Consider the following 27190-nt stretch of genomic DNA (forward strand, 5'->3'; position numbering starts at 1 on the left):
CTAAAATAACTTTTTTTGTTTTGAATTTTAGAATTTTATTTATTTTTTTTATACAGCAGGTTCTTATTAGTTATCCATTTTATACATATTAGTGTAAAAGAAGATAAATTTATTAGAAGAAAAGTACAGGTAAATATCACTTATGAAAAAAGATTCAAAAATCCTTTGAACATACACTAATATGTATAAAATAGATAACTAACAAGAACCTGCTGCATAAGAAATAAAAAAACATCCTTTGAACAAAAGAGAAAAATCATGATTGTCTCACGCAAATGTAGAAAAAGCATCTGACAAAATTTTTTTTTTATTGGAGTAAAATTGTGACAAAATTAATTTCTAAGAACTTTCAGCAAGCTAGGAATAGAAGGAATCTTCTTCAACCCGATAAAGAAAATCTATGAGAAACTATAGGTAACATCATTATTAATGGTGGAAAACTGAATGCTTTCTTCCTAAGACTGGGACTGAGGTAAGGACGCTCATTCTGACCACCTCTAATTAGTATTCCGTTGGATGTCCTAGTCACAGCATTAAGATGTGGGGGAAGAAAAAAATATATAGACTGGGGGAAAAAAAGTAAAACAGTCTTTATTTGCAGACCATATATGGTGTTAATAGAAAATCCTTAAGCAATATTCAAAAAAAAAAGCTACTAGAACTGAAAGGATTAGCAATCTCAGGATATAAGATCAATAAAAAAATTAATTGCACTTTCTGCTCATGGATGCCGCCGAGTAAGCATCGTTAACGTCTCCCTCGCCCCCCTCCACTGCCGTCATGTCTAAGTCAGAGTCACCCAAAGAGCCCGAACAGCTGCGGAAGCTCTTCATCGGAGGTTTGAGCTTTGAAACAACCGATGAGAGTCTGAGGAGCCATTTTGAGCAGTGGGGAACGCTCACAGATTGTGTGGTAATGAGGGATCCAAACACCAAACGCTCCAGAGGCTTTGGGTTTGTCACATATGCCACTGTGGAGGAGGTGGATGTGGCCATGAATGCAAGGCCACACAAGGTGGATGGAAGAGTTGTGGAACCAAAGAGGGCTGTCTCAAGAGAAGATTCTCAAAGACCTGGTGTCCACTTAACTGTGAAAAAGATTTTTGTTGGTGGCATTAAAGAAGACACTGAAGAACATCATCTAAGAGATTATTTTGAACAGTATGGGAAAATTGAAGTGATTGAAATCATGACTGATCGAGGCAGTGGCAAAAAGAGAGGCTTTGCTTTCATAACCTTTGACGACCATGACTCTGTAGACAAGATTGTCATTCAGAAATACCACACAGTGAACGGCCACAACTGTGAAGTAAGGAAAGCGCTATCTAAGCAAGAGATGGCTAGTGCCTCATCCAGCCAAAGAGGTCAAAGTGGTTCTGGAAACTTTGGTGGTGGTCGTGGAGGTGGTTTTGGTGGGAATGACAACTTTGGTCATGGAGGAAACTTCAGTGGTCGAGGTGGCTTTGGTGGCAGCTGTGGTGGTGGTGGATATGGTGGCAGTGGGGATGGCTATAATGGATTTGGTAATGATGGAAGCAATTTTGGAGGTGGTGGAAGCTACAATGATTTTGGCAGTTACAACAATCAATCTTCCAATTTTGGACCCATGAAAGGAGGAAACTTAGGAGGCAGAAGTTCTGGCCCCTATGGTGGTGGAGGCCAATACTTTGCCAAACCCCAAAACCAAGGTGGCTATGGTGGTTCCAGCAGCAGCAGTAGCCATGGCAGTGGCAGAAGGTTTTGATTACTGCCAGGAAACAAAGCTTAGCAGGAGAGGAGAGCCAGAGAAGTGACAGGGAAGCTACAGGTTACAACAGATTTGTGAACTCAGCCAAGCACAGTGGTGGCAGGGCCTAGCTGCTACAAAGAAGACATGTTTTAGACAATACTCATGTGTATGGGCAAAACTCGAGGACTGTATTTGTGACTAATTGTATAACAGGTTATTTTAGTTTCTGTTCTGTGGAAAGTGTAAAGCATTCCAACAAAGGGTTTTAATGTAGATTTTTTTTTTTTGCACCCATGCTGTTGATTGCTAAATGTAATAGTCTGATCATGACGCTGAATAAATGTGTCTTTTTTTTAAATGTGCTGTGTAAAGTTAGTCTACTCTGAAGCCATTTTGGTAAACTACCCCAACAGTGTGAAGTTAGAGTTCCTTCAGGGTGATGACAGGTTCCATTCAAAATTTATTTACAACCTGCTTTGGTGGAGAAGCTACTGTCTTCCGAAACCTTGCTGTAGTTGAACTGACAGTTACTGCGTTGTGACCCGGAGTTCACCGTGAAAAGGGTCACCCAAGCCAAGTCATGGAGTTTTTTGATTATTAATATATGATTGTTGGCATATCCTATGCAATATATCTAAATTGGATTATGGTACCAGATATAGATGGGAATAAAGCTTGTGTATCATCCATTATCATGTGTAATAAATAAACAATTTAATACCCTCTTGAAAAAAAAAATTAATTGCATTTTTACATGTGAGCAATGAAGAATTAGAAATTGTAATAAAAAACCACAATAGCATTTACAATAGCATTGAAAAAGCATGCAATACTTGAGATAAATATAACAACATATATGTAACATTTAGTTACATCAAACTATGAAACACTGCTAAAGATGATCTAAGTAAATGGGGAGATACATTTTGCTTGTGGATGATACTCAGTACTGTTAAGATGTCAGTTCTCCCCAGAGCAATCTATGGATTCAACACAATCCCTATCAAAATCCTAGTAGGATTTTTTTTTGCCAGAAATTAATAAGTTGATTTTAAAATTTATATGGAATTTAAGGGATCTAGAATAGTGAAAACAATTTTGAAAAAGAATAAAGTAGGACTTATATCATCTTACAAAGAAGGTGTCTTACTGGCATAAGAAAAGACACAGATTAATGGAACAAATAAAGCTCAGAAATAGACTTACGCATATATGGTCAATTAATTTTTGACAAAAGAGCCAGGATAATTAAATGAGAAAAGCATAGTATTTTCAAGAAATGATGATGAGACAACCTAATACAAGTTTGGGAAAAGATGAACTATTATTCTTAAAATCAACGTGAAATAGATTATAGGCCTAGATGTACTGACAAAATTATAAATATTTTAGAGGAACCATATAGGAAAAACTTTGATGTTAAGATAGCAAAGATTTCTTAATTAGGACACAAAAGCACAGACTTCAAAAGACCTTAAGAAAATGAAAAGACAAACTAGGAGTTGGAATAAAAATATTAGCACCACATACATCTGACAAAGAACTTGTATGCATATATATAAAGATCCTTCCAACTCAATAAGATGACAACCCAATCAAAAATTGAGCAAAATATTTTAAAAGAAACCTCATCAAAAAAGATGTACAAATGACCAATAAATATATAAGAAGGTGCTCAACATCATTAGTCATAAGGCAAATGAAAATTAAAAACACAGCTGTCACTACATATACATGTAACAGAATGACTTAAAGTGACTGCCCTTTTATATAAGTGTTGACAAAGATGTGGAGCAAATGAACCATCAACAGTGGTAGGAATGTTGAATAAGCACAGTCACTGTGAAAAAGTATGCCAGTTTCTTATAAAGTTAAATATATATTTACCATAAGACCCAATAATCCCACTCCTAGGTATCTGCCCAGGAGAAATGAAAACATATGCCCACACAAAAACTTTTACATGAATGTCCATAGCCATTTTATCCACAATGGTGCTTAACTGAAAACAATCCAAAAGTCTAGCAGCAAGTGGATGCATATGTAAATTACAGTACGTTCATACAAAGGAATACTACTTGGCAATAAAAAGGAACAAACTACTGATATACAGATGAATTTTTAAAATATGCTAAAAGCAAAGAAACTGGAGTATATTCTGTATAGTAACTTTGATATAAAATTCTAAAAGAATACTAACGCCTTAACTATTAGTAATACTGATACACAGTGATAGAGAGCAGATCAGTGGTTTTCCTGGTCTGGAAATTGAAGCTGGGGATGACCAACTCTAGTGGGGATGACTACCTGCAGAGGGGATCAACAAGGAAACTTTTTAGAGTGATATAAATATTCTATGTCTTAACTAGGGTGGGGTATACATTTGTCAAAATTCATTAAACTGTACAATTAAAATGTGCGAATTTTTTTTTCTAAGAGATTGTAAGTTCTAGAAGGAGGACTTTTTTGGGGGGGGCTGCGTTGGGTCTTCTTTGCCACGTGGGCTTTCTTTAGTTGCGGTGAGAGGGGGCTACTCTTCATTGCGGTGCATGGGCTTCTCATTGCGGTGGCTTCTCTTGGTGCAGAGCACGGGCTCTACGCATGCGGGCTTCAGTAGCTGTGGCTCACGGGCTTAGTTGCTCCGCAGCACATGGGATCTTCCCGGACCAGGGCTCGAACTCGTGTCCCCTGCATTGGCAGGCGGATTCTTAATCACTGCACCACCAGGGAAGCCCTAAAATGTGTGCATTTCTACTGCATGTGGATATAAAATGAAGCTGTTTTTAAAATGTGGTGGCTCAGGAAAAAATTCATAGATAAATAGAATATAGTAGAGAAACCAAAAGATCCATTATGGAGATTCAGTACATGGTAAGCGGGGCATTTTAACTCACTGAGGAAAGGAGTCAAGAGAAATGTGTAAATATAGTAATACAAAATTTTTTAGTATGGAACCAAAGTCAGAAACCAAAAAGAAAAGGTTGAAGATTTATTTATACAAAAATGGGGGCTTCCCTGGTGGCGCAGTGGTTGAGAGTCTGCCTGCCGATGCAGGGGACACGGGTTCGTGCCCCGGTCCGGGAAGATCCCACATGCCGCGGAGCGATTGGGCCCGTGAGCCATGGCTGCTGGGCCTGCGCGTCCGGAGCCTGTGCTCCGCAAGGGGAGAGGCCACAGCAGTGAGAGGCCCGCGTACCACAAAAAAAAAAAAAAAAAAAAAAAAAAGAAAAAATTCTATAAAGATACTTTAAAGAAAAGCAAATTACAACGTTACTTTCACTTCTTAGAATAGCAAAGATTTTTTTAAAAAGTAAATTTTCACTCAATTCCTTAGGATGGATTATGAGAAGCGGAATACTTTTTAAAAAAAGGCATAACGTGTGTTCCAGTTTTACATTCCTGCCATCTTCATCAATATTGGGCGTTATTAGAAACCAAGCAACAACAGAAAAAGAATGAAAGAAAATGATAAAAACACCTTTGTTATTTAGATAAACAACAACCAGAATCTGCTTTGATTTGCAATTCAGTGATTATCAGTAGTGATGGGTATTAATATTTCAAATGTTTAACCACCATCTAAAAAAAATCCTCTGAGCATTTACCTTTAGTGATCTTCTTGTTGATGTATATGAGGTTTTGTTGCAAACATTTCTTTTTAGTGCATGTGCCCTAATGGTTGCTGCTCTTTAAGTTGCTTTAGACATGTTAAAAAAAATGTTAAGTTGGCTAGTTTGTAACTGTCCTATTCAATCCTTAGTGTAGGGTCAAAATGGAAATGTTCCCTGGTGCCTATAAAGCAGGTTATCTAATTCTGCATTTCAAGTTTAAAGAATATATTTAAGTGGTCTATGTATCCCTTAATTTAAAATATAGCCCAACTCAAGATGAACTGGCAGTGGATAATTTTGTTAAATTTTCACAAAAGAAAAAATTTTAAGCACCAATATTAAATTAAAATATCTGAATAATTAAAAAGTTATAACATAAAGGGACTTCCCTGGTGGCGCAGTGGTTGGGAATCCACCTGCCAATGCAGGGGACACAGGTTCGATCCCTGGTCCGGGAAGATCCCACATGCCATGGAGCAACTAAGCCCGTGTGCCACAACTACTGAGCCTGCGCTCTAGAGCCCGCGAGCCACAACTACTGAAGCCCACATGCCTAGAGTCCGTGCTTCGCAACAAGAGAAGTCACCATAATGAGAAGCCCGTGCACCCCAACAAAGAGTAGCCCCTGCTCGCCGCGACTAGAGAAAGCCCGCACACAGCAACGAAGATCCAATGCAGCCAAAAATAAATAAATAAATTTATTTTAAAAAAAGTTATAACATTAATTGTCTTATAAGCTGATGCTGTAATTTTCATGTCTTAAAATGAAATACCAGTAAAATAACTATTTCTGTAATAACCTTTATTTCAAAATGGGGGTGCAAACAGCACTCATTTAAGTTAATTAAATAGCACGAAGGGTCACAGTAATAAATACATAGTTCACACTGCTGCACTCACTTCAATTGTTCAGGCCTGACTAAAGTGCCAAGGCAGTGGCTATAATACCAGAATAGATCAGAGTAATTAATCAGTGTCAAATAGATATAAAATGACTGATGCTGTTAAGTGTGTATATTGTGGTGAGAGCTGAAAAGGACACTCTCTATGGAACTGCGCTATATCACTTTGTTTTTATCATCGGCAGACAGCTATTAGTAAACCACAAAGCAGCAGTGCAGTTCAATCAAGAACAAAACTGATTTCATTTCAATTCTGTCCTAGTCATTTTTTAAAATTAAGTTTCTTCCAGAGCAATAAAATTTCATTTCCCCACAAGGGGGATAAATAAAAAAATCATTATTATCACTATTAAACCTTAGAGTTAAAAAGTGAAAGAAAAAAAAAAAAGAAATGGATTCTCTATCACATAAGACCTTACTAATAATAGAGAAAGAGAACTGAACAGCCTGATTTTAATAATATTTTTCAAAGCCAAATCACAAGAAAAAGATCTGAATTTTTAAAATAAATACTGCCACATAAGTTTTTACAATAAAATTGTACATTATTTTTAAAGGAAAACAAACAAAAAACCCCTGAATTTAAAGTAAGTGTTCTTTAAATCCTTTAAAAGTATTCAGCCTGGAAGTCTTGTCTCTTAACTCCCACAACGCAGGAAGTTCTCAAATGTTGTAGAGTACTTCTTTTGGAACTATTGTTAGAACTAGGTTGTGAAAACAGCAACAACAATAACAACAAAAACCCAAAACGAAGCAAAAACGAACTAGGCTCATCATTTTACAGTTCCCTTGCGCTTTTGGCCAAATGTAAAATTCTTAGACGTCTGAGAAATTCCCTATTCACACTGTCTTTTCTTGCTTTCCAAAAATCCAGTCTACCCCCAACGGTAGATTTACCATTCCCAAAAAAAGATTTATCATTACTGAAGATATTAACACACACACACACACGGCAGAATAACTGTACAGCTATGTATACAATATTTTGTTAAAAAAATTGTTAAAAAAATCTTGTCATATTACTTTCTGGATAGTAAAATAAGCGGCACATACACAGCAAATTGTCCTGATTAGACTTCTGGCTTTATTTAATTTTATCTAAAAATTTTACATGCCATACAGAGTCAAAAACTACTTTTTAACTCAACAACAGAGAACTCTCTTCAGCCATGCCGAAACTTCCGAGAACATCAGAGCTGACAAAATGGGGCAACCAAATACAGGAGCTAGATAAATGCCCTTGGCATGTGTCACCCACAGTGATGAGAGGAAATTAATTTCAGTGACAACACGTATTACTGTACTTATTCATTCGTTCAGCAGGATATTTCTAATATGCCAAATACTACACCAGATAAAAAAGAAGTGAGAGAGGCAAACAACTCATCTTCTATTAGAACCCTTTACCACAGCACACTGGTATGTTCTAACACAGATGTATGCATGAATTGATCTGGAAGAACAAAGAACAGAGCAGTTAACCTTCTAAGGACAACGAGGAAAGATTTACAGAAATAAGCTGGGTCATAAAGGGAAAAGTGGAATTCATCAAGTGAAAGAGGTAAAAACAGTTTCCTAGGTAGAAGAATATCTTTGATAAAAGCAAGGAAGAAAAGACAGGAAAGTTAGCTAAAAAATGAGCAGTAGAGCTGGAGCATATGATGGGCTTATGTGGGGTTGTGACAGGGTGGGGTTGGAAATGATGAAAAATGGTCAGACTGTAAAGGGCCAAGGTAAGGAATCTGGATTTTATCCTGGACATCCTGACAGTCCAGTGTGGGTTTTTAAAGAACTAACTTTGTTAAGGTGTAATTTATATACAATAAAACTGTAACATGTGCAGTTCAATGAGTCTTAGTTATATCTCACTCTCATAAACTTTTGCCTACCTAAGTCTCAAGATTCTTTCTTATGTTATCGTCTAGAAATTTTACAGTTTCAAGCTTTTATGTTTAGGTCTATCATCCATTTAAAGTTGGTTTTTATATATTTGGTGTCAGATAAGAACTGAGATTCACTATTTTCCTTTATGAATATTCAGTCATTCTAACACCATTTTTTGAAAAGACTATCCTTTTCCCATTGAATTTACATTGGCCCTTTGGAAAAATTTGAGTATACAAAACTGAGACTCTGGATTTCCTATTGTTATATTAATCTACATATCTACTTTTTATATGCCAAGATTATACTGCCTGGGTTAATGTAATTTTTAAGTAAGTTTAGAATTCACATAGTATAAGAATTCCAATATGGTTCTTAAAATTGTTTGGCTACTCTAGGTCTTTTGTATTTGGTATAAATTTTAGAATCAGCCTGTCAATTTCAACCTTGCTAAATTCACTTACTAGTTCTGTAGTTTTTTTTGGTAGATTTCTTAGAATTTTCTATGTACACATTATCTATAAATAACAACAGCTTTATTTCTTCCTTTCCAATGGCTTTTAATTCTTTTTCATTTCTTATTGCACTGGCTAAGACTTCCAATATAAGAGTGTAGGAGTGGTGAGACTGGACATCCTTGCCTTATCTCAAACTTAGGGAGAAAGCATTTAGTCCTTCTCTATTCAGTATGATGCTAGCTACAGACTGTATGGATGCCTTTTGTCAGGTTGAGGAAGTTCTTTTTTATTTCTAGTTTGCTGTACTTGTCATGAATGAATATTGAATTTTGTCAAATGTTTTTTCTGCATCCACTGATATGATCATGTGGTTTTTCTTCTTTAGACTGTTAGCATGGTGGACTGCATTACAAGATTTTAAAATATTGAATTAGCCTTGCATTCCTGGAATAAAACGCACTTGGTCATGGTGTGTTTTCTTCTTATACATGTATGCTGGATTAAATTTGCTACTATTTTGTTGAGGATTTCTACATGTATATTCATGAGGGACACTGGTCTGCAGTTTAATTTTCTTGTACTACCTTTGTCTAATTTTTGGTATCAAGATAATACTGCCCTCATAAAATTAGCTCTCTTCTATTTTCTGGAAGAGACTATGTAGAACTGGTGTTATTTCTCCCTTTAAGTCGTTGGGAGAATTTGCAATCTGTGCCTGGAGAGTTGTTTTATGGAAGGCTTTTGAGCCTGGCTGCTGATTTTGCAAATAAACTTTAATTGGACCACAACCACACCCATTCAGTTACCTATGGGTCTGCAGGTCCCCACTGCTGCCACTGTTACTGCTGCCACCACTGCAGGATCACTTGGGGGTCGCGGTATGGGAGAACAGAGAAGAAACATAGAAAAGAAAAATGGGGATTTCCCCCCACTCTCTCTAAGCATTAGGAGACCCCTTCCCCACTCCTCAAGCTAGAATCAGAGGGCTCCTTTGGCAGCTCTTCCTGTCTGTGCTGAGGCCCTCTTCTGAGTTTCAGGCTGTCTGGAGTCCAGGCTAGGGGATACTGAAGGAAAACTAATCACAAATTTACCACCAGTTCAGTGGTGCTTCGAATTCTGGTCATCTTCTCCAATTTATCTGCTATTATGTACTTTTCAGAGATTTCAAAGAGCTGTTCCATGCATTCTGGTTTTAAAGCTGCGTTCAGTGAGACAGATGGGATGAATGCACTTATGTCACTGGGAACCAGAATTACTGTCTTTATATTTCCCATAAACAGCATTTAGTTAGTTCTTGCTTTTATTCTGTTTATTTCTGCCTTTTAATTGGCATGTTTAGACTATTAACATTTTTTAAAAGACTTAACTTTTTAAAGCAGGTTTATGTTTACAACAAAACTGAGAGGAAGGTACAGAGACTTCCCATATCCCCCGGCCCCCACACATGCACGGCCTCCCCCACTATCAACATCACTCATTGGAATGGTACTTTTTTTTTTTTTCTTTAACCAAGGATGCACCCACACTGATGATACATCATAATCACCAAAATTCTGTAGTTTACCTTAGGGTTCACTCTTGGTGTTACATATTCTACGAGTTTGGACACATGTAAATGACGTATATCCATATTATAGTATCATAAAGAATATCTTCACTGCCCTAAAACCCTCTGTGTTCTGGTTATTTGTATCCCCTGCCCCTAGCAACCACTTATCTTTTTATTATCTCCATAGCTTTGCTTTTTCTAGAATGTCATTATCACATATCACATAGTGTACTGTATAGCCTTTTCAGATTGGCTTCTTTCACTTAGTAATATGTGTTTAAGATGCCTCCATGTCTTTTCACGGGCTCATAACTCATTTCTTTTTAGCACTGAATGAAATTCCATCATCTGGATGTATAGACCATTCATATTTAATATAATTATCAATACGTTTGAATTTTTTTTTTTTTTTTTTTTTTTTTTTTTTGCTGTACGCGGGCCTCTCACTGCTGTGGCCTCTCCCGTTGCAGAGCACAGGCTCTGGACACACAGGCTCCGCGGCCATGGCTCGCGGGCCCAGCCGCTCCGCGGCATGTGGGATCTTCCGGGATAGGGGCACGAACCCGTGTCCCCTGCATCGGCAGGCGGACTCTCAACCACTGCGCCACCAGGGAAGCCCAATACGTTTGAATTTAAGTCTACCACCATACCTTTTGTTTTCTATTTGTCCATTCGTTTATGTTCCTATCTTCTCTTGAATTGAATAGTCTTTTCAGGATTCTATTTTATCTTCACTACTAGCTTATTCTTTGTACTCACACATTTACCATTTCTGGCATTTTCCACTCCTTTGTTTACAGTGGAATTTTCTAAATATTGAAAATTTTGGTGATATTTTCTTTCCACTTGAAGAGCATACTTTAATATATTTTGTACTGTTGGTCTGCTCCTCTCTCTATGTTTTCTTTTTCTCTGGTTAAAGTTTTTTTTTTTTTTAATTATCACTGCATATCAGCAATTTGTTTATGATGTGTCTTGGGGTTGTTTTCTTTGTGTTGATCCTTCTTGGAGCTCACTCAATTTCTTGGAGTTCACTCAATTTCTTCAATCTGTGAGTTATAGTTTTTATCAAATATAAGAAAATTTTATCCATTATGTTTTCTGCCCCTGCTTCTTCCATGGACTTCTACTATTATATTTAAGGTTGAACGCTGCATATTTTCCCACAGGTTACTGTGGATACATTAATTTTTAAAAAAAAATCTTTTTCCCCCTCTCTGTGCTTCTTTTTGGATACATTTTATTGCCGTATCTTTATGTTCTCTGATCTTTCCTGCCGTTAACTCCATCAAATGACATTTTCACTTCAGATGTTGTAATTTCCATCTCTAGAAGTCCTATTTGGATTGTAAATATCTTCTCATATTTTCCTATGTTCATATAAAAGTAGTTATAATATATTTCAACATGCTTGTGTGCTAATTCTATCATTTCTGGGTTTGTTTCTACTGACTGGTATTTTCCTGCATTCAATGTTTGATTGAATGCTGGCCATGTTGAATTTTATGTCATTGAACATTTGATATTATTGTTCTCCTTTGTTGCTATTAAGGTTACATGCAGTTCAGTTTTTCCTCTTAAGACTTGTTTTTAAGCTTTGTTAAGGAGCATCCAGAGTTGCCTTTACTCAAGGGATAGTTTATTCCCACTACTATGGTCTTTCTGAAATCTCCACTGAATAGAATCCAGAAAGACGCCCCACTCTAGCTTGTTGAAATTTGAATACCCCACAGCCCTGTGTAAATGCTGGGGAATATCTGGTTCACAACTACTCCAACTGCTTTGCCTGACCTCAGGCATTTCATCCCACATGCATACATCTTAGCACTCATCTAAAACTCAAGGGCGTATCTTATGGAGATCTCCAGAGCTCTTTTTCTGACTAGTGTGTACCCCAATACTCTGCCCCAGAACTTCTGGCTTCTATTCATCAGTACTACCACCAAAGGCTTACTATAGCAGGGTTAAAAAAAAAATTCTTGTAACTGAGAATGACCACATTTTCCTTACTCTAAAATTTCCCTTTCAAACTCTCCGCAGGTTGCGCTATTTTAGGGGAGCCTATTGGCCTTACCATTTAAATGGTACACACAATGGCAATGAAAGAAATAGAGAATGTAGATGGTGCCAGAGGGCAGCATTAGAATCATATACCTTCTTCACAGTATTCTGAAAAAGCTGAATCAATTACTCTAAGGATTACTGGGTAAGGAATATTTAGGATTTCAAAATTTCACTAGGCATCAAATAATACTTTGTTGTAATTAGGTAGGAGAAAATTCAAATGCTATCTTAAATCCCCCTCAAGATTAAAACATGAAAGAATTAGTATTGCCCTTAGAATTTTAGCATTAAGACAACAAAATGGTTACAGTGAGGAAAAAAAGCAGTATTTTCAATTTTCCCAAAATCAATCCAAATACCAGAGCTAAACAAAAAACAAAACAAAGAAACAGAAACGAGGATGTGTTGGCTTCATTTCAGTTTTGCTGTGCTCAAGCTTTCTAGAGAAAGAGAAAATGACACCATCAAGGTTTTATTTCCATAGCACTGCAACCTCAAAGTGAAAAAAATGACAAGGTGCTGCTTTACTCTAACAGTGTTTATTTGCATCTACTAAATTCCTTTATGCCTCAACAGTGAAATCAAAACCACATTAGAATTTTATGAAATATTTTAAACACAAAGAGAATGATTTAATGACCTCTACTCAGCTTTGTCAAATCTTAACATTCTGCCACAGTTCCTTCAGTTTTTAAAAGAAATAGTTCAGATACATGGCACTAAACCCCCTTTGTAGCCTTCCCTGATCCTACTTCCATCCTTCCCTAAAGGGAACCACTACCATGAATTCAGTAGTTACCATTCTTAAGTGCTGCTTCTTACTTGTACTATGTGTGTGTGTACGTACAGCTGTTTTACATGTTTTTAAACTTCATATAAATCATATATTGTAGGAATCATTCTGCAAATTTTTGCTCAGTGTTGTTTTTGAGAGACACACAAATAATTTGATGTTGAATATCTTTACAATGAAGTCTGTTGTACATTCAGTTTTCCTACAGAGAAGGCTTTCAGTGAAGATGGGACAAGAAGACTTATATGTAATAAGCAGTTAAAAAAAATTCCATAATCAAATTCTAACTTTTGGAGTTAAATGTGTAGGTATGTAAGAACTATAGGTGCTCCTGTAAGTGAACAATCAATGAGATGAATGTAGAATTGGATCAGTCTTCAAACACTATGTAAGATTTGAGGAGGTGGACACAGTGGAGAGCATTCTAGACAAATAAAAATATATTTTGAATATAATAACTACTGAATGACATTCTCTTTAATTTACACTTTACTTCTACTGGTGATATTTCTCTTTAGTCACTTGGAAATGAGAAAATTTTCTTTTATTTATATTTGCTACTTAATACGTATTAGCTATTACTTAAAGAAAAATTTTCTGATTTTGTGGTACTCAAAATAAGAGCTACATAATGTCACATATATTTTAACTGGCAGAAATTAAATTTAAATAAAAGTTTTCTTTAACTTACTTCTTTAATAAAACGATATGCCACCTAAAATTTATGTACATGGTAAACTCTAAGAACTTATCTTAGTATGTCATATTGCTTCAAGTACAGTGGGCAAAGAAAAAGTGGTTGTAGAATGAATGAATATTGTTTACTTCAGGATGGATAAGACATTTTCCCCCTTTTTCTTTCTTACCTGATTTAACTGAAAATGGCTTTTCCAATAGGAATACTGTTTGTTTCCAGTGTGTTTGGGTACTCTGGGGGCCCGTAGAGAACACGACCTGCATTGGTAGAGTTCAAAAGCACCCAATGAAGTACAAGATTTTTAATATCATGGTACATTAATCTACTACATCTAATACAAGCTCCAACTGCTTACAACAGCAAAATGCTTATGATCAAACACCTTGGGGCACAAAAATAAAATACAATGTATCTCACATAATTGATTCTTATGAGACAACTCGTGATACTTACCTTGTTGTGGCAATTCTTCTCAAAATATATATCGAAGTAGCCAGCAAATGCCTGTTTAAAAACAAAGGAATATAAATAATTATTGAACTAATTACATAACAACTGATTATACAGTCTTAAGCCATGGCAAATAAGAAACCATTTCCAATATCAGACACTCTTAAACTTATGGCAGGTCACTATTTTTCCTGGAAAACATGATATTAGTAAAAATAAAGTAATATAATTTGGCTTTTCCCTACAGAAACAACATAATAAGGGCAACAAGGCTAATCAAATACTCAGTATGTGTTAAATTAGAGAAATGACTGTGGTGGACCACTGAAAGGTGAGAATCTACGTGGAGAAAGGCTCATGCGGCCCCTCGCCCATCCAGACTCTTCCACTGAGATGCTGCCATGTGAGTCAAGCCTCCACACAACTGCAACAGCATGAAAAACCCTAGGAGCAGAACTAGTATGTAAGTCCAGTCCAGACTGCAGAAACACAGACAAGTAAACCTACATGATTTTTGACTTCAAGGCGCTAAGTTTTGGAGTGGTTTGCTAACACAGCAATAAATAACTAAAACATACTCTTTTATATGAAGCCAGCTCATTTAATTTCTTCTGATCTTGTTCATCGAATTTTAAAGCAAAGTACTATGATTATTTTTGTGATGAGATAAATGACATTTTAAAATATTACGTATTTTTTTTCCTGAAAATAAAAACAAGACTATTCAAATTAAACGTACGTGTAGGCAAATACCCAAAGAAGAAACTCCAACGTAACTCTTAGGTTTACTGTAACAGTTTACAAAAAGGCCTCTAGAAGAAATTAACCTGTTCAAACAAATAAATAATTTTCACTTATTTTTGTTTAAAATTTAAATGATACCATTCCTTTTTCTTTCACTAGTGGGACAGGCCTGACTTAATCTATTTTAAAACTGGCATTAAATAAAGCTTATAAAGTCTTAAAAACTGGAAACTGATTACTGAAAAATCACTATAAAGCTAATTACTGTACTTTCCTGCTTTTGTTAAGAATGTGGAGTTTTATTGATCTGTAGGGTTAATGTGGATTGGGCCCAAACCAAATTCAATATTCCACTTATTGTGTTGTTCATCGTTGCTTGTTTCCTCTTTAGTTCTTCTAGGTCCTTGTTAAATGTTTCTTGCATTTTGTCTATTCTATTTCCAAGATTTTGGATCATCTTTACTATCATTATTCTGAATTCTTTTTCAGGTAGACTGCCTATTTCCTCTTCATTTGTTAGGTCTGGTGGGTTTTTATCTTGCTCCTTCATCTACTGTGTGTTTTTCTGTCTTCTCATTTTGCTTATCTTACTGTGTTTGGGGTCTCCTTTTTGCAGGCTGCAGGTTCATAGTTCCTGTTGTTTTTGGTGTCTACCCCCAGTGGCTAAGGTTGGTTCAGTGGGTTGTGTAGGCTTCCTGGTGGAGGGGACTAGTGCCTGTGTTCTGGTGGATGAGGCTGGATCTTGTCTTTCTGGTGGGCAGGTCCACGTCTGGTGGTGTGTTTTGGGGTGTCTGTGGCCTTATTATGATTTTAGGCAGCCTCTCTGCTAATGGATGAGGCTGTGTTCCTGTCTTGCTAGTTGTTTGGCATAGGGTGTCCAGCACTGTAGCTTGCTGGTCGTTGAGTGAAGCTGGGTCTTGGCATTGAGATGGAGATGTCTGGGAGATTTTCGCCGTTTGATATTATGTGGAGCTGGGAGGTCTCTTGTGGACCAGTGTCCTGAACTTGGCTCTCCCACCTCAGTGGCAAAGCCCTGACGCCTGGCTGGAGCACCAAGAGCCTTTCATCCACACGGCTCAGAATAAAAGGGAGAAAAAGTAAGAAAGAAAGGAAAGAAAGGAAAGAGAAAGAAAGAAAGAAAGAACGAAAGAAAGAAAGAAAGAAAGAAAGAAAGAAAGAGAAAGAAAGAAAGAAAAAAGGAAGGAAGGAAGGAAGAAAGGAAGAAAGAAAGAAAGGAAGGAGAGGGAGAGAGAAAGAAAGAAAGAAAGGATAAAATAAAAGATAAAATAAAGTTATTAAAATAAAAAATAATTCTTAAGAAAAAAAAATTTTTAAGTAAAAAAAAAAAAAAACCAAAAAACGGACGGACAGAACCCTAGGACAAATGGTGAAAGCTAAGCTATACAGACAAAATCTCACACAGAAGTATACACATACACACTCACAAAAAGAGAAAAAGGGAAAAAAATATATATATATATCATTGCTCCCGAAGTCCACCTCCTGAATTTGGGATGATTCATTGTCTATTCAGGTATTCCAGAGATGCAGGGTACATCAAGTTGATTGTGGAGATTTAATCCGCTGCTCCCGAGGCTGCTGGGAGAGATTTCCCTCTCTCTTCTTTGTTCGCACAGCTCCTGGGACTCAGCTTTGGATTGGGCCCCGCCTCTGCGTGTAGGTCTCCTGAGGGCATCTGTTCTTCGCTCAGACAGGACGGGGTTAAAGGAGCAGCTGATTCGGGGGCTCTGGCTCACTCAGGCCGGGGGGCGGGGAGGGGTACGGAGTGCGGGGCAAGCCTGCTGCGGCAGGGGCCGGCATTGCACCAGCCTGAGGCGCGCCGTGCGTTCTCCCGGGGAAGTTGTCCCTCCATCATGGGACCCTGGCTGTGGAGGGCTGCACAGGCTCCCGGGAGGGGAGGTGGGGCTAGTGACCTGTGCTCGCACACAGGCTTCTTGGTGGTGGCAGCAGCAGCCTTAGCGTCTCATGCCCGTCTCTGGGGTCCGCGCTGATAGCTGCGGCTCGTGCCCGTCTCTGGAGCTCCTTTAAGCAGCGCTCTTAATCCCCTCTCCTCGCGCACCAGGAAACAAAGAGGGAAGAAAAAGTCTCCTGCCTCTTCGCAGGTCCAGACTTTTCCCCGGACTCCCTCCCGGCCAGCGTGGTGCACTAACCCCTTCAGGCTGTGTTCACACAGCCAACCCCAGTCCACTTCCTGGGATCCGACCAAAGCCCGAGCCTCAGCTCCCAGCCCCCGCCCGCCCCGGCGAGTGAGCAGACAAGCCTCTCGGGCTGGTGAGTGCAGGTCGGCACCGATCCTCTGTGCGGGAAGCTCTCCGCTTTGCCCTCCGCACCCTTGTTGTGCGCTCTCACCCGCGGCTCCGAAGCTTCCCCCCGCCGGCGTCCTGTCTCCGACAGTGAAGGGGCTTCTAGTATGTGGAAACCTTTCCTCCTTCACAGCTCCCTCCCACTGGTGCAGGTCCCTTCCCTATTCTTTGTCTCTGTTTTTTCTTTTTTCTTTTGCCCTACCCAGGTACGAGGGGAGTTTCTTGACTTTTGGGAGGTCTGAGGTCTTCTGCCAGCGTTGTGGGTGTTCTATAGGAGCAGTTCCACGTGTAGATGTATTTCTGATGTATCTGTGGGGAGGAACGTCATCTCCGCGTCTTACTCTTCCGCCATCTTCCTCAACTCCTCTCCAAATTCAATATTTAATCTTGAGGTTCATTATACTTTAGATACCAAGAGAGAATCAAAATACTATATAATTCTGTCAAACTGAAAAACCTGTATAAGTCTCAGACCAATCCCTAAACTGTGTATGTGCAAGAGAGACCCAAAACAGTATAGCAAACTCTTAGAGAATGGAAATGAGATTTGAACCACTGTCTGCCAAGACACTGCTGACAGAACTTATATTTTGACTTTGGATGGACTGCCTGTTAACAACAAACATCAACACTGTCCAGATGATTATAACCCAACTAAGAGTCCACAATATCCAGGATACAATCCAATATTACTCAACATACAAAGTCCAGGAAAATGTAACCAACTCTCAAAAGAAAAGACAATCAACAGATGCCAATGCTGAGATGACCCAGATGCTGGTACTATCAGACAAAGACTTAAAGCAAATAACTATGCTGGTATAAGTTAATAGCAATGACGTAAAATAAACACACTGAAATGAATCAAAAGATAGGAATTCTCAGTAGAGAAATAGAAACTATGAAAAGAGAACCAAATGGAAATTTCAGAACTGAAAAACACATAACTGAAACAAAAAACTTCCTGGGCTGAACTGCTGAATTGCAGAATGGAGATGATAGAGGGGGACAAGGTCAGTGAATCTGAAGTTAGATCAACAGAAATTATCTAATTTTAAAAAACAAGGGGAAAAGACTGAAATAAAATGCCCAGAGCCTCAGGGACCTGTGGAACTAACATACATGTAATAGGAGGTCCAGATGGAAAAGAAAAAGATATTGGAACAAAACAAACAAAAAAACCCCAAAAACAAAATCCTTTCAAAATTCTATATCCAGGAAAAACATCCTTTAGGAATGAAGATAAAATAAATGAATTTTCAAGTGAAGGAATATTAAAAGAATCCATTGCCAACAGGCTTTTGAGAAGACATTTTAAAGGAAGTTCTTCAGGCTGATGGGCAATAATACTGGAAGGAAACCCGAAACATCAAAAATGAGAGAAGAACGATAAATAGTTGGGTAAATATAAAATACTATGTTTCCCCTCTGAATTCCTTTAAGATACCTAAGATTTTTTAATGCAAAAATTATAACATCATCTGGTGGGCTTTTCAAAGTATGCACACGTACGCACAAAGATCAGTGTAGGGGTGCTTCCCTGGTGCCGCAGTGGTTGAGAGTCCGCCTGCCAATGCAGGGGACACGGGTTCGTGCCCTGGTCCGGGAAGATCCCACATGCCGTGGAGTGGCTGGGCCCGTGAGCCATGGCCGCTGGGCCTGCGTGTCCGGAGCCTGTGCTCCGCAACGGGAGAGGCCACAACAGTGAGAGGCCCGTGTACCGCAAAAAAAAAAAAAAAAAAAAAAAGATCAGTGTAGGGGGTGGAGGGGTAGGAGGGAGGAAGAATGAAATCCCACCAGTATATACAAGTGTTTATAAAATCTGGAAATAAAGAAGGTTTATTTTTAAGTATCATAAGCAAGGCAGAAACTTAATAAAGAAAATTTTAAATTGTAGTATGAAAATTAAAAGATGAATAACAGATCTGAGAGTATTTACAATATAGGTAACAAAGGCTCACTGTCCTTTGTACATTAAGCTACTACAAATTAAAAAGAAAGCAATACATCAAAAGAAACTAACAAAAGAAAAGCAGGAAATTTACAAAAGAAAAATCAAATGATTAATAAACATGTTAAAGAAACTGTTTCACCTACTTAGAAAAAAATAAGTAAATTAAGACAACATGATACAATTTTCCTTGATCATGTTGAGGAAAGGATTTTTTAAATGATAATATCTACAATTAGTGGGGAAAGAAACATTCATGCTGGGAAAGTAAACTGAAATAACCTTTCTAGGGGAATTAAGTAATACATATTAAAAGATAAAACATTTGTATTAAAAAGAAGTCAGACACAAAATAGTACACACAATATGATTCAATTTATATACAGGAAATTCAAAGACAGCAAAACTAATTTAGTGTTACAAGTCAGAACAGTATTATCCTTGCAATACAGGTAGAAACTGGAAGGGGTTACGTGATAGGCTCCTGGGTTGCTGGTAATACTCTGTTTCTTAAGTTGAATGCTGGGTATATGGCGGGGTAATCACTTTGTGCAATTTTACCAAACTATACTTATGATTTGTGCACCTTTCTGTTTTCATGCACACAACTAAGACTTCATACAATGTACATACTCATTGATCCAGTAATTAAAAACTTCCAAAAATTAAGTATGCTTGCAAAGATTTAAACATGTCAATTTTAGCCCACATTTTCAACAACAGGTGATCAGTTAATAAAGCATAAAATCTACAAATAATAGAATACCATTTGGCCATCAAAAGTAATCCTGTAGACAAATATTTACTGATTTGGAAAAATAGTTGTGATATACTATTAGGTGAAAAGAATAATATTTATTTATTATGGGCACTTATTCTGTGTTACACAAATGTGAATATATACATCTATATGGAAAGATTTCACCAAGCTATTGAAAGTGGATGATAGATTTGGAATATTCATATTCTTTATGCTTATATATAATTTACATTTCCCATAAATATGAACAACTTCTGTGATAATAAGTTATTTTTAATACTACTTGAGTTAAATAATCTGTAATATTGCATAGAGAGACACTCAACTATTACCTTTGTACATTTCCCTTAATGACTCTCAAAAATCACTCATCTCTGCACCCCAAGGGTTAGGGCAGTGTCTAATATATAGTAGGAACTAAATGAATTTGAAGAAAAAGAATGACAAGTTTTCCCCAACTAGTAATTCTACAAAAAGAACATTTTAAATAACTATTTTTCTTCTCAAAGAAGATTAGCAAAAGCAAATTAAGGGAAAGTAGCAGGTAAAGGAGAAAAGGTGTAAACAGAATAGTAATAGTAATAAAAACTATTGAAACGATATCAAAACATTAAGAAGATTTTTAAAGATTTTAGTAAGTGGGTTTCATGGGGAGAGAGTTACCTTATAACTATTCTTTAAGTTATACATAAGTTTTTATGTATTCCTTATACTCTATGTTACCAAAAAAGAAGGTGGAGGGGGAAAAAAACCCTAGTTAGCTAATAAAACCTTTTGTGAAAACAACAAATTCAGGTTTAAAAAAAGCTCTTACAACATTATCAGAAAATGTGACCTGAGTCTGAAATACATATAAAATACACTAAGTGATATGTCATATATTTAACTCTGATAAAAAACAGACTGGTAATGTTAATATAGTAGAACACTGCAGAATTATAATTATAGAATATAGGTCTTAACAAAGAGGAGAAGCTGATACACAAGTTTACAACAAAATTAAAAAATAAAGATAAAAATATTTGAGAATACAAAGATATTTTAGAACTGTCTTCCAATCCCCAAATCCAACTATCTATGAAATTTAGTTAAAAATCAAAAAAGAAATTAATGCTTGCCCAGATACCCAAAACTACAGTGAAATATTGAGTAGTTTGGGGATAAGCAAAAAACAGTTTATAAGCCTGAAGACAAATAAATAAGAAAGAAAAATAAAAATGAAAGACAGCTATTTTATAGTTCCCTCTGAAGTGCGTTACAGTATATCCAACTCCTCATGCAGATTTACCCTCCTAATGATGTTTGGTTGCGGGTAGTATTAAAATCAGTTCCATAGCAAACATTAATCAGAAGCATGAGGAGAAGTCAGAAAGAAATTCACCTGGGATTTAAAATTACATGCAGATAATGTACTCATCAGAGAAGTAGCATTCACTTAACTGAGAAAGTGGAAGATGCTTGCTCTGAAAAACCAAAGGGATTTTCTGGGTTTAAAATGGTATTTACTCTCAAATACAAGCAAGGCCTAAAATGCCACGTTAGGGAAAGGGCTTCCTTTTTTTCCTCCCCCCTGTATAAATGATCCTTGATAATTAAAATAGATTATTAGAAAAAAGAGGAAAAAACCTTAAACTTGAAACATAGTCATATAAACTAGTGGAACTATGATCAGTGTTTTTATTTCTGCAAGGCCATTATAAACAATCAAATATGTCAGCTGATTTGGGGACAAAACTATTCATTTTGCTGCAGAATATAAACATACAACTATTTTTCAATTATAGTTTCACCTCCTTGTTACCATCACTTTGACAGGCTATCTCTAGGTGTTTTAAATGTTAATTTCAATGAACTTACACTCTGTCTGTGGAAGTCATTCAAATACAAGAATAAACCACCACCACAGGAAATTGAAAATGATGACTAACAGGCAATGGTAATAAATAACTGTAGCACAACTTGACATGTGCTTGAAAAAGATCAGATAGGTTTGAAGGCCTGACCACAGAAAAAATGTCCCTTTTGTTCCATACATATCTGTAGTCAGGGGCAAAGGGAATGCTAAGGAGAAAAATAAGCATTGAAATCAATTATCTATAGGAGCTGGGTTAATCTGCAAAGGCAAGGTCACAATGAAATAAATAAAATTTCACTGACTTACACCACACACCACAGTCAGAAAAATTTTAGTTATAAAAGTCACTTAGACTGAGAGAAAGAATGAGTGGTAATTACGAACAACAGTGATGACGACAGAAGGAAACAGAATGAAAGAAAAATATACAGTAAATTTCTGGGATAGTTTGATCACGCTTGTAATTTGGTGAGAATCTTCCATAATTACTTTGAAGTAGACAGGAAAATAATACAGACATGTAGCTTTACTGTGCATCTTAAATATTCCTAAGTATTAGAACAGAGTTTCACAATGAGCTGTTTTGTTTCTGCTTTGTGGATTTCACAAAAAGGGAAAACATAACACAGCATTTGTAAATTGAATCATTTGAAAATCTGTTTTAAGCCACGTTTTGCTTTTTCATCCCATACATACAAAGGTAGATGCAGTTCGTTTTATACATGCTCATTTGAAGAACATGGAATAAAATGACATGGAATAAAAATGAATCACTTTCTCATGTATTTTGGTGTGATGAGTACTTCTTTAAAGCGGACATATCATGTGTGTATGTAACAGGATGGCAGCCAATGAAATAAGATCAGACTACACCTTATGATGAAGAAGGAAATTAAAAATTATCATTATCACTATCACCTGCAGGGAGTAATTTATCATTTCTCTTCTTCATTGGTATCATGTTCCAACAGCGTGTGGTTACAGCAGATACAATTAGGCAGCTGGCCACAGAAGTAGGAGGATAATGTGTTTTTGATGGAGTTTATCCAAGCATGGAGATAGAGTGCTTGTAATCCATGCAGCAGAATCACTATAACAAAAATACAATTCATTTTTTGTTGGAGTATTTCCTTCAAAATCTTAGCATGGAATTCAAAAGCTAACTGACGATGAGTCTGAAGGAAGTAAAGAAAGAGTAAGAAGATACTGCATAAAAAAGATTATACGTTTTAAGCTTACATCATTGTCTATAAACCAACCAGACGAAGATACAAATACAGGCCATACAAAGCTGCTGCATAAAGAGCATGAACTCTGATGGTGATAACTGGTATTTAAACTAAGAAGACATAATCAACAAAAATGAAAATTACATATTATGATATTCTCCCAATGTTAACAATAGCTTAAATTATAGACTCTTTCCTCTTCAATTAATTTTCTATTTTATCCCAAGAGGAAATTTGCATCTTTGCTTTCTTTCCTGATTCCTCTAGGGAACAATACACGTTAAGTGCCATATACTTCTCAAGGGATATTGCCAAACTGCGTAGTGTTTAGAAATAGATCAAGCAATATGGAAAGCATCAAAACAGACCACAGGTCTCAGAATATTTTTAAAAGGTACTTTTACTGAAAAACTCAACATAACTAATTTTTGATCTACTTAAAATATTCCCAAATTATAACTGAAATTCCTTTAAAATTTACTTAGATTTCTCCCTTGTAATTTCAAAATTGCTTATGAAAGTGGTTTTACGGAGCAGAAGAAATCACCTCTTCAGAACCTAAAACGTAAATTCTTTAATTCTGACGTTCTGTAGATTGATACCTTACGTGGCCTAACTCCTTTACATTTCTTCCTAACTACATACACAAGATATTATTTTATACATTCAATATTCAGAGATTTACCAATATTTTCACTTAAAAAAACCTTTTAAAGTATAATGGACATGCAGAAAAGTACACAAAAGTGCACACCGTGGTGAATTTTCAAGCAGAATACACTTATGATACCCACACTCAGATCAAGAACCAAAACACCCCAGCACCCAGTAGTCCCCCTAGGCACCTAGCCGACCCTAGGCACCCCCACAAGGTAACTACTACCCTGATTTTTTTCCCCAGCTTTATTGAGATATAATTGACATATAACAATGTGTAACGTAAGGTGTGCCATATGTTGATTTAATGCACTTACACATTGCAAAACGATTACCACCATAGTATTAGCTAAACCCCCATCGTATCACATGATATCATTTCTTTTTTTGTGATGAGAACATTTAAAATCTATTCTCTTGGCAACCTTCAAGTATATAATTAACTATAATCACCATGATGTACACTGGATCTCCAGAACTTATTCAACTTATAACTAGAAGTTTGTACCCTTGACCAACATTTCCCCATTTCTCCCATCCCACACTCCCTTGTAACTACCATTCTGATCTCTGTTTCTGAGTCTGGCTTTTTTATTTAGGTTCTATGTACAAGTGATATCAAACAATATTCGTTTTCTTCTGACATTTCACTTAGCATAATACACTCAAGGTCCATCCATGTTGTGGTAAATGGCAAGATTTCCTTCTTTTACAGTGGAATAATATTCCATGTATGTGTGCATGTGCGTGTGTATATATATATATGTATATAGCATATCTTCTTTATCTATTCCACTGATGGACACTTAGGTTATTTCCATATCTTGACTATCATAAATAATGCTGCAATGACCATGGGAGTGCAGATACCTCTTCAAGATCCTGTTTTCATTTCCTTTGGATATATACCCAGAAGTGGGATTGCTGGATCATATGGTAGTTCTATTTTTAATTTTTTCAGGAACTTCCATACTGTTTTCTATAGTAGCTGCACCAATTTACATTCCCACTGAAAGTGCACAAGGCTTCCCTTTTCTCCACATCCTGGCCAATACTTACCTCACTAACTACCCTGATTTCTAAAACAGATTCATTTTCCCTATTACATACTTCAACATATAAAGTGTAGTCTTTTGTGCCTGGCTAATTTTAATTATTATTGTTTTTGAGATTCACTTATACTATTGCATATTACCTATGCTGTTATATGGCTCTAAGACATATGTGACTATACAATTTATTTATCCAATCTACTGTTGACAGGTATTGAGTAGTTTTTTTTGTTTTGTTTTGTTTTAATTACATGAATGAATCAACAGTTTGAATTTTATTTATGTATTTATTTATTTTTGGCTGTGTTGGGTCTTCGTTTCTGTGCGAGGGCTTTCTCTAGTTCCGGCGAGCAGGGACCACTCTTCATCATGGTGCGCGGGCCTCTCACTATCGCAGCCTCTCTTGTTGCGGAGCACAGGTTCCAGATGCGCAGGCTCAGTAGTTGTGGTTCACGGGCCCAGTTGCTCCGCGGCATGTGGGATCCTCCCAGACCAGGGCTCAAACCCATGTCCCCTGCATTGGCAGGCAGATTCTCAACCACTGCACCACCAGGGAAGCCCCTTGAGTAGTTTTAAGTTGGCACTTTTATGAACTTTTTTAATAATGTTTTTTGGTGAACATAAGTACTCAATGCTATTGGGTATATACCTAGGAGTGAAACTATTGCTATGTGCATATATATGTGCATATATAACTTTAGTTAATCTTTATTGCTTCCTTTATCTCTGGCCTTCCATCAGGGATTGTTTTTGTTTGCCTATATAGCCTTCAGAAATCAGTTTCCTGGGGCAAATTCTTTCTCTTTTTTTTTTTTTTGCCTGCGCCATGTGGGATCTTAGTTCCTCGACCAGGGATCTAACCCATGCCCCCTGCAGTGGAAGCGTGGAGTCTTAACCACTGGGCCGCCAGGGAAGTCCTTCTTTCTCTTTTTATTTGCTCACCTGAAATATCTATTTCAGCTTCATTCTTAAAAGTTATCTTAGTTGGGTGAAATTCAGAGTTGGCAGTTATTTTCTTTCAGCATAGTGAGGATATCATTTTTTAAAAAATATTTACTTGGTTGCACTGGGTGTTAGTTGCAGCAGGCGGGCTTCTTAGTTGCGGCATGCATGTGGGATCCAGTTCCCTGACAAGGGATCGAACCTGGGCCCCCTGCACTGGGAGTGTGGAGTCTTATTCACTGCGCCACCAGGGAAGTCCCTGTGAGGATGTCATCATTGAATTATCTTCTGTCTTTCCAATTCTACTGTTCCTGCTGAGAAATCATCTATTTACTGCTCCTTTGAAGGTAATTCCAATGCTCTACTTACAGCCCCACTGAGGCTTTTAAAATGTTCTCTTTGGTTTCTGTAGTCTTAGTAGGATGTAGCTAGGTGTGGATTTATTCCCCTCTTTTCAACTGAAATATAATTCACATACCATAAAAATTTCCCCAGTTAAATAAACTGTATAATTCTATCTATCTATCTATCTATCTATCTATCTATCTATCTATCTATCTATTATATATGGCTGCATTGGGTCTTCACTGCTGCGCATGGGCTTTCTCTAGTTGCGGCGAGCGGGGGGTTACTCTTCGTTGCAGTGCATGGGCTTCTCGTTGCAGTGGCTTCTCACTGCAGAGCATGGGCTCTAGGTGCGCGGGTTTCAGTAGTTGTGGCACATGGGCTCAGTAGCTGTGGACTGAGGGCTCTAGAGCGCAGGCTCAGTAGTTGTGGCACATGGGCTTAGTTGCTCCGCGGCATGTGGGATCTTCCCGGAGCAGGGCTTAAACCCGTGTCCCCTGCATTGGCAGGCGGATTCCTAACCACTGTGCCATCAGGGAAGTCCCTCAATTTTTAAAAAATATATTTGGAGTTGTGCAACCATCACCATAATCTAATTTTAGAACATTTTTTATCACCCCCAAAAGAAACCCTATATCCATACTCATCTTATCCCCTGTCTACAGAGTTGCCTATTCTGAACATTTCATATAAATGGAATCACAGAAATGCAATATCATATAAATGGAATTCTTTTGTAGTTGGCCTCTTTTGCTTGTATAATGTTTTCAAGACTCATCATTTCAGGGTTCATACATTCTGTAGCAGGTATCAGTATTTCACTCTGTTTTATAACCATATAATATTTCATTGTGTGGCTATACCACATTTTGTTTATTCATTCTTCAGGTGACTGACATCTGGATTGCTTTCAGTTTTTAGCTTTTATAAATAACGCTGCTATGAACATTCATGAACAAGCGTTTGTGTGGATATGTTTTAATTTCTCCAGGGTATATACCTAGAAATGTAAAATATCTATCCATTCCTATCCAAGTTATGTTGTACTTCTTAAATTGTAGCTGCCTTTCGCCTGTTTTGGGAAATTCTCAGCCATTAGCTCTTCAGATAGTTTGAAATATTCTCATCTCCCTTCCCCTTTGGGACTCCCATTTAAACACATATTAGACCATTTCTTGTATCTTCTGTATCTCCT

The 27190-nt window shown here is 37.1% G+C and overlaps 2 protein-coding genes across 2 annotated transcripts in view; one reads left to right on the top strand and one right to left on the bottom strand.

Annotated features, from left to right (window-relative positions):
- Positions 1 to 27190, bottom strand: part of PRMT3 (protein arginine methyltransferase 3) — a 151768-nt gene that overhangs the window by 7543 nt on the left and 117035 nt on the right. Inside the window, exons 14-15 of the mRNA XM_081241082.1 lie at positions 14140 to 14190; positions 13856 to 13943 (exon numbers count right to left, since the gene is read on the bottom strand). Of these exons, the coding sequence (XP_081097208.1) occupies positions 13856 to 13943; positions 14140 to 14190 (139 nt within the window). The remainder of the gene's footprint in view (positions 1 to 13855; positions 13944 to 14139; positions 14191 to 27190) is intronic.
- On the top strand, positions 731 to 2196 carry LOC308619868 (heterogeneous nuclear ribonucleoprotein A1-like). Its single transcript, XM_081239085.1, has one exon. It carries the CDS (start codon positions 781 to 783, stop codon positions 1741 to 1743), a length of 963 nt encoding a protein of 320 aa, XP_081095211.1. The 5' UTR covers positions 731 to 780; the 3' UTR covers positions 1744 to 2196.

This window comes from Mesoplodon bidens (assembly GCF_964165515.1).
Source record: "Mesoplodon bidens genome assembly, chromosome: 7".
NCBI lineage: Eukaryota > Metazoa > Chordata > Mammalia > Artiodactyla > Ziphiidae > Mesoplodon > Mesoplodon bidens.

Excerpts from the sequence above, each read along its gene's own strand:
- LOC308619868 (XM_081239085.1), top strand. The coding sequence starts at position 781 with ATGTCTAAGTCAGAGTCACCCAAAGAGCCCGAACAGCTGCGGAAGCTC.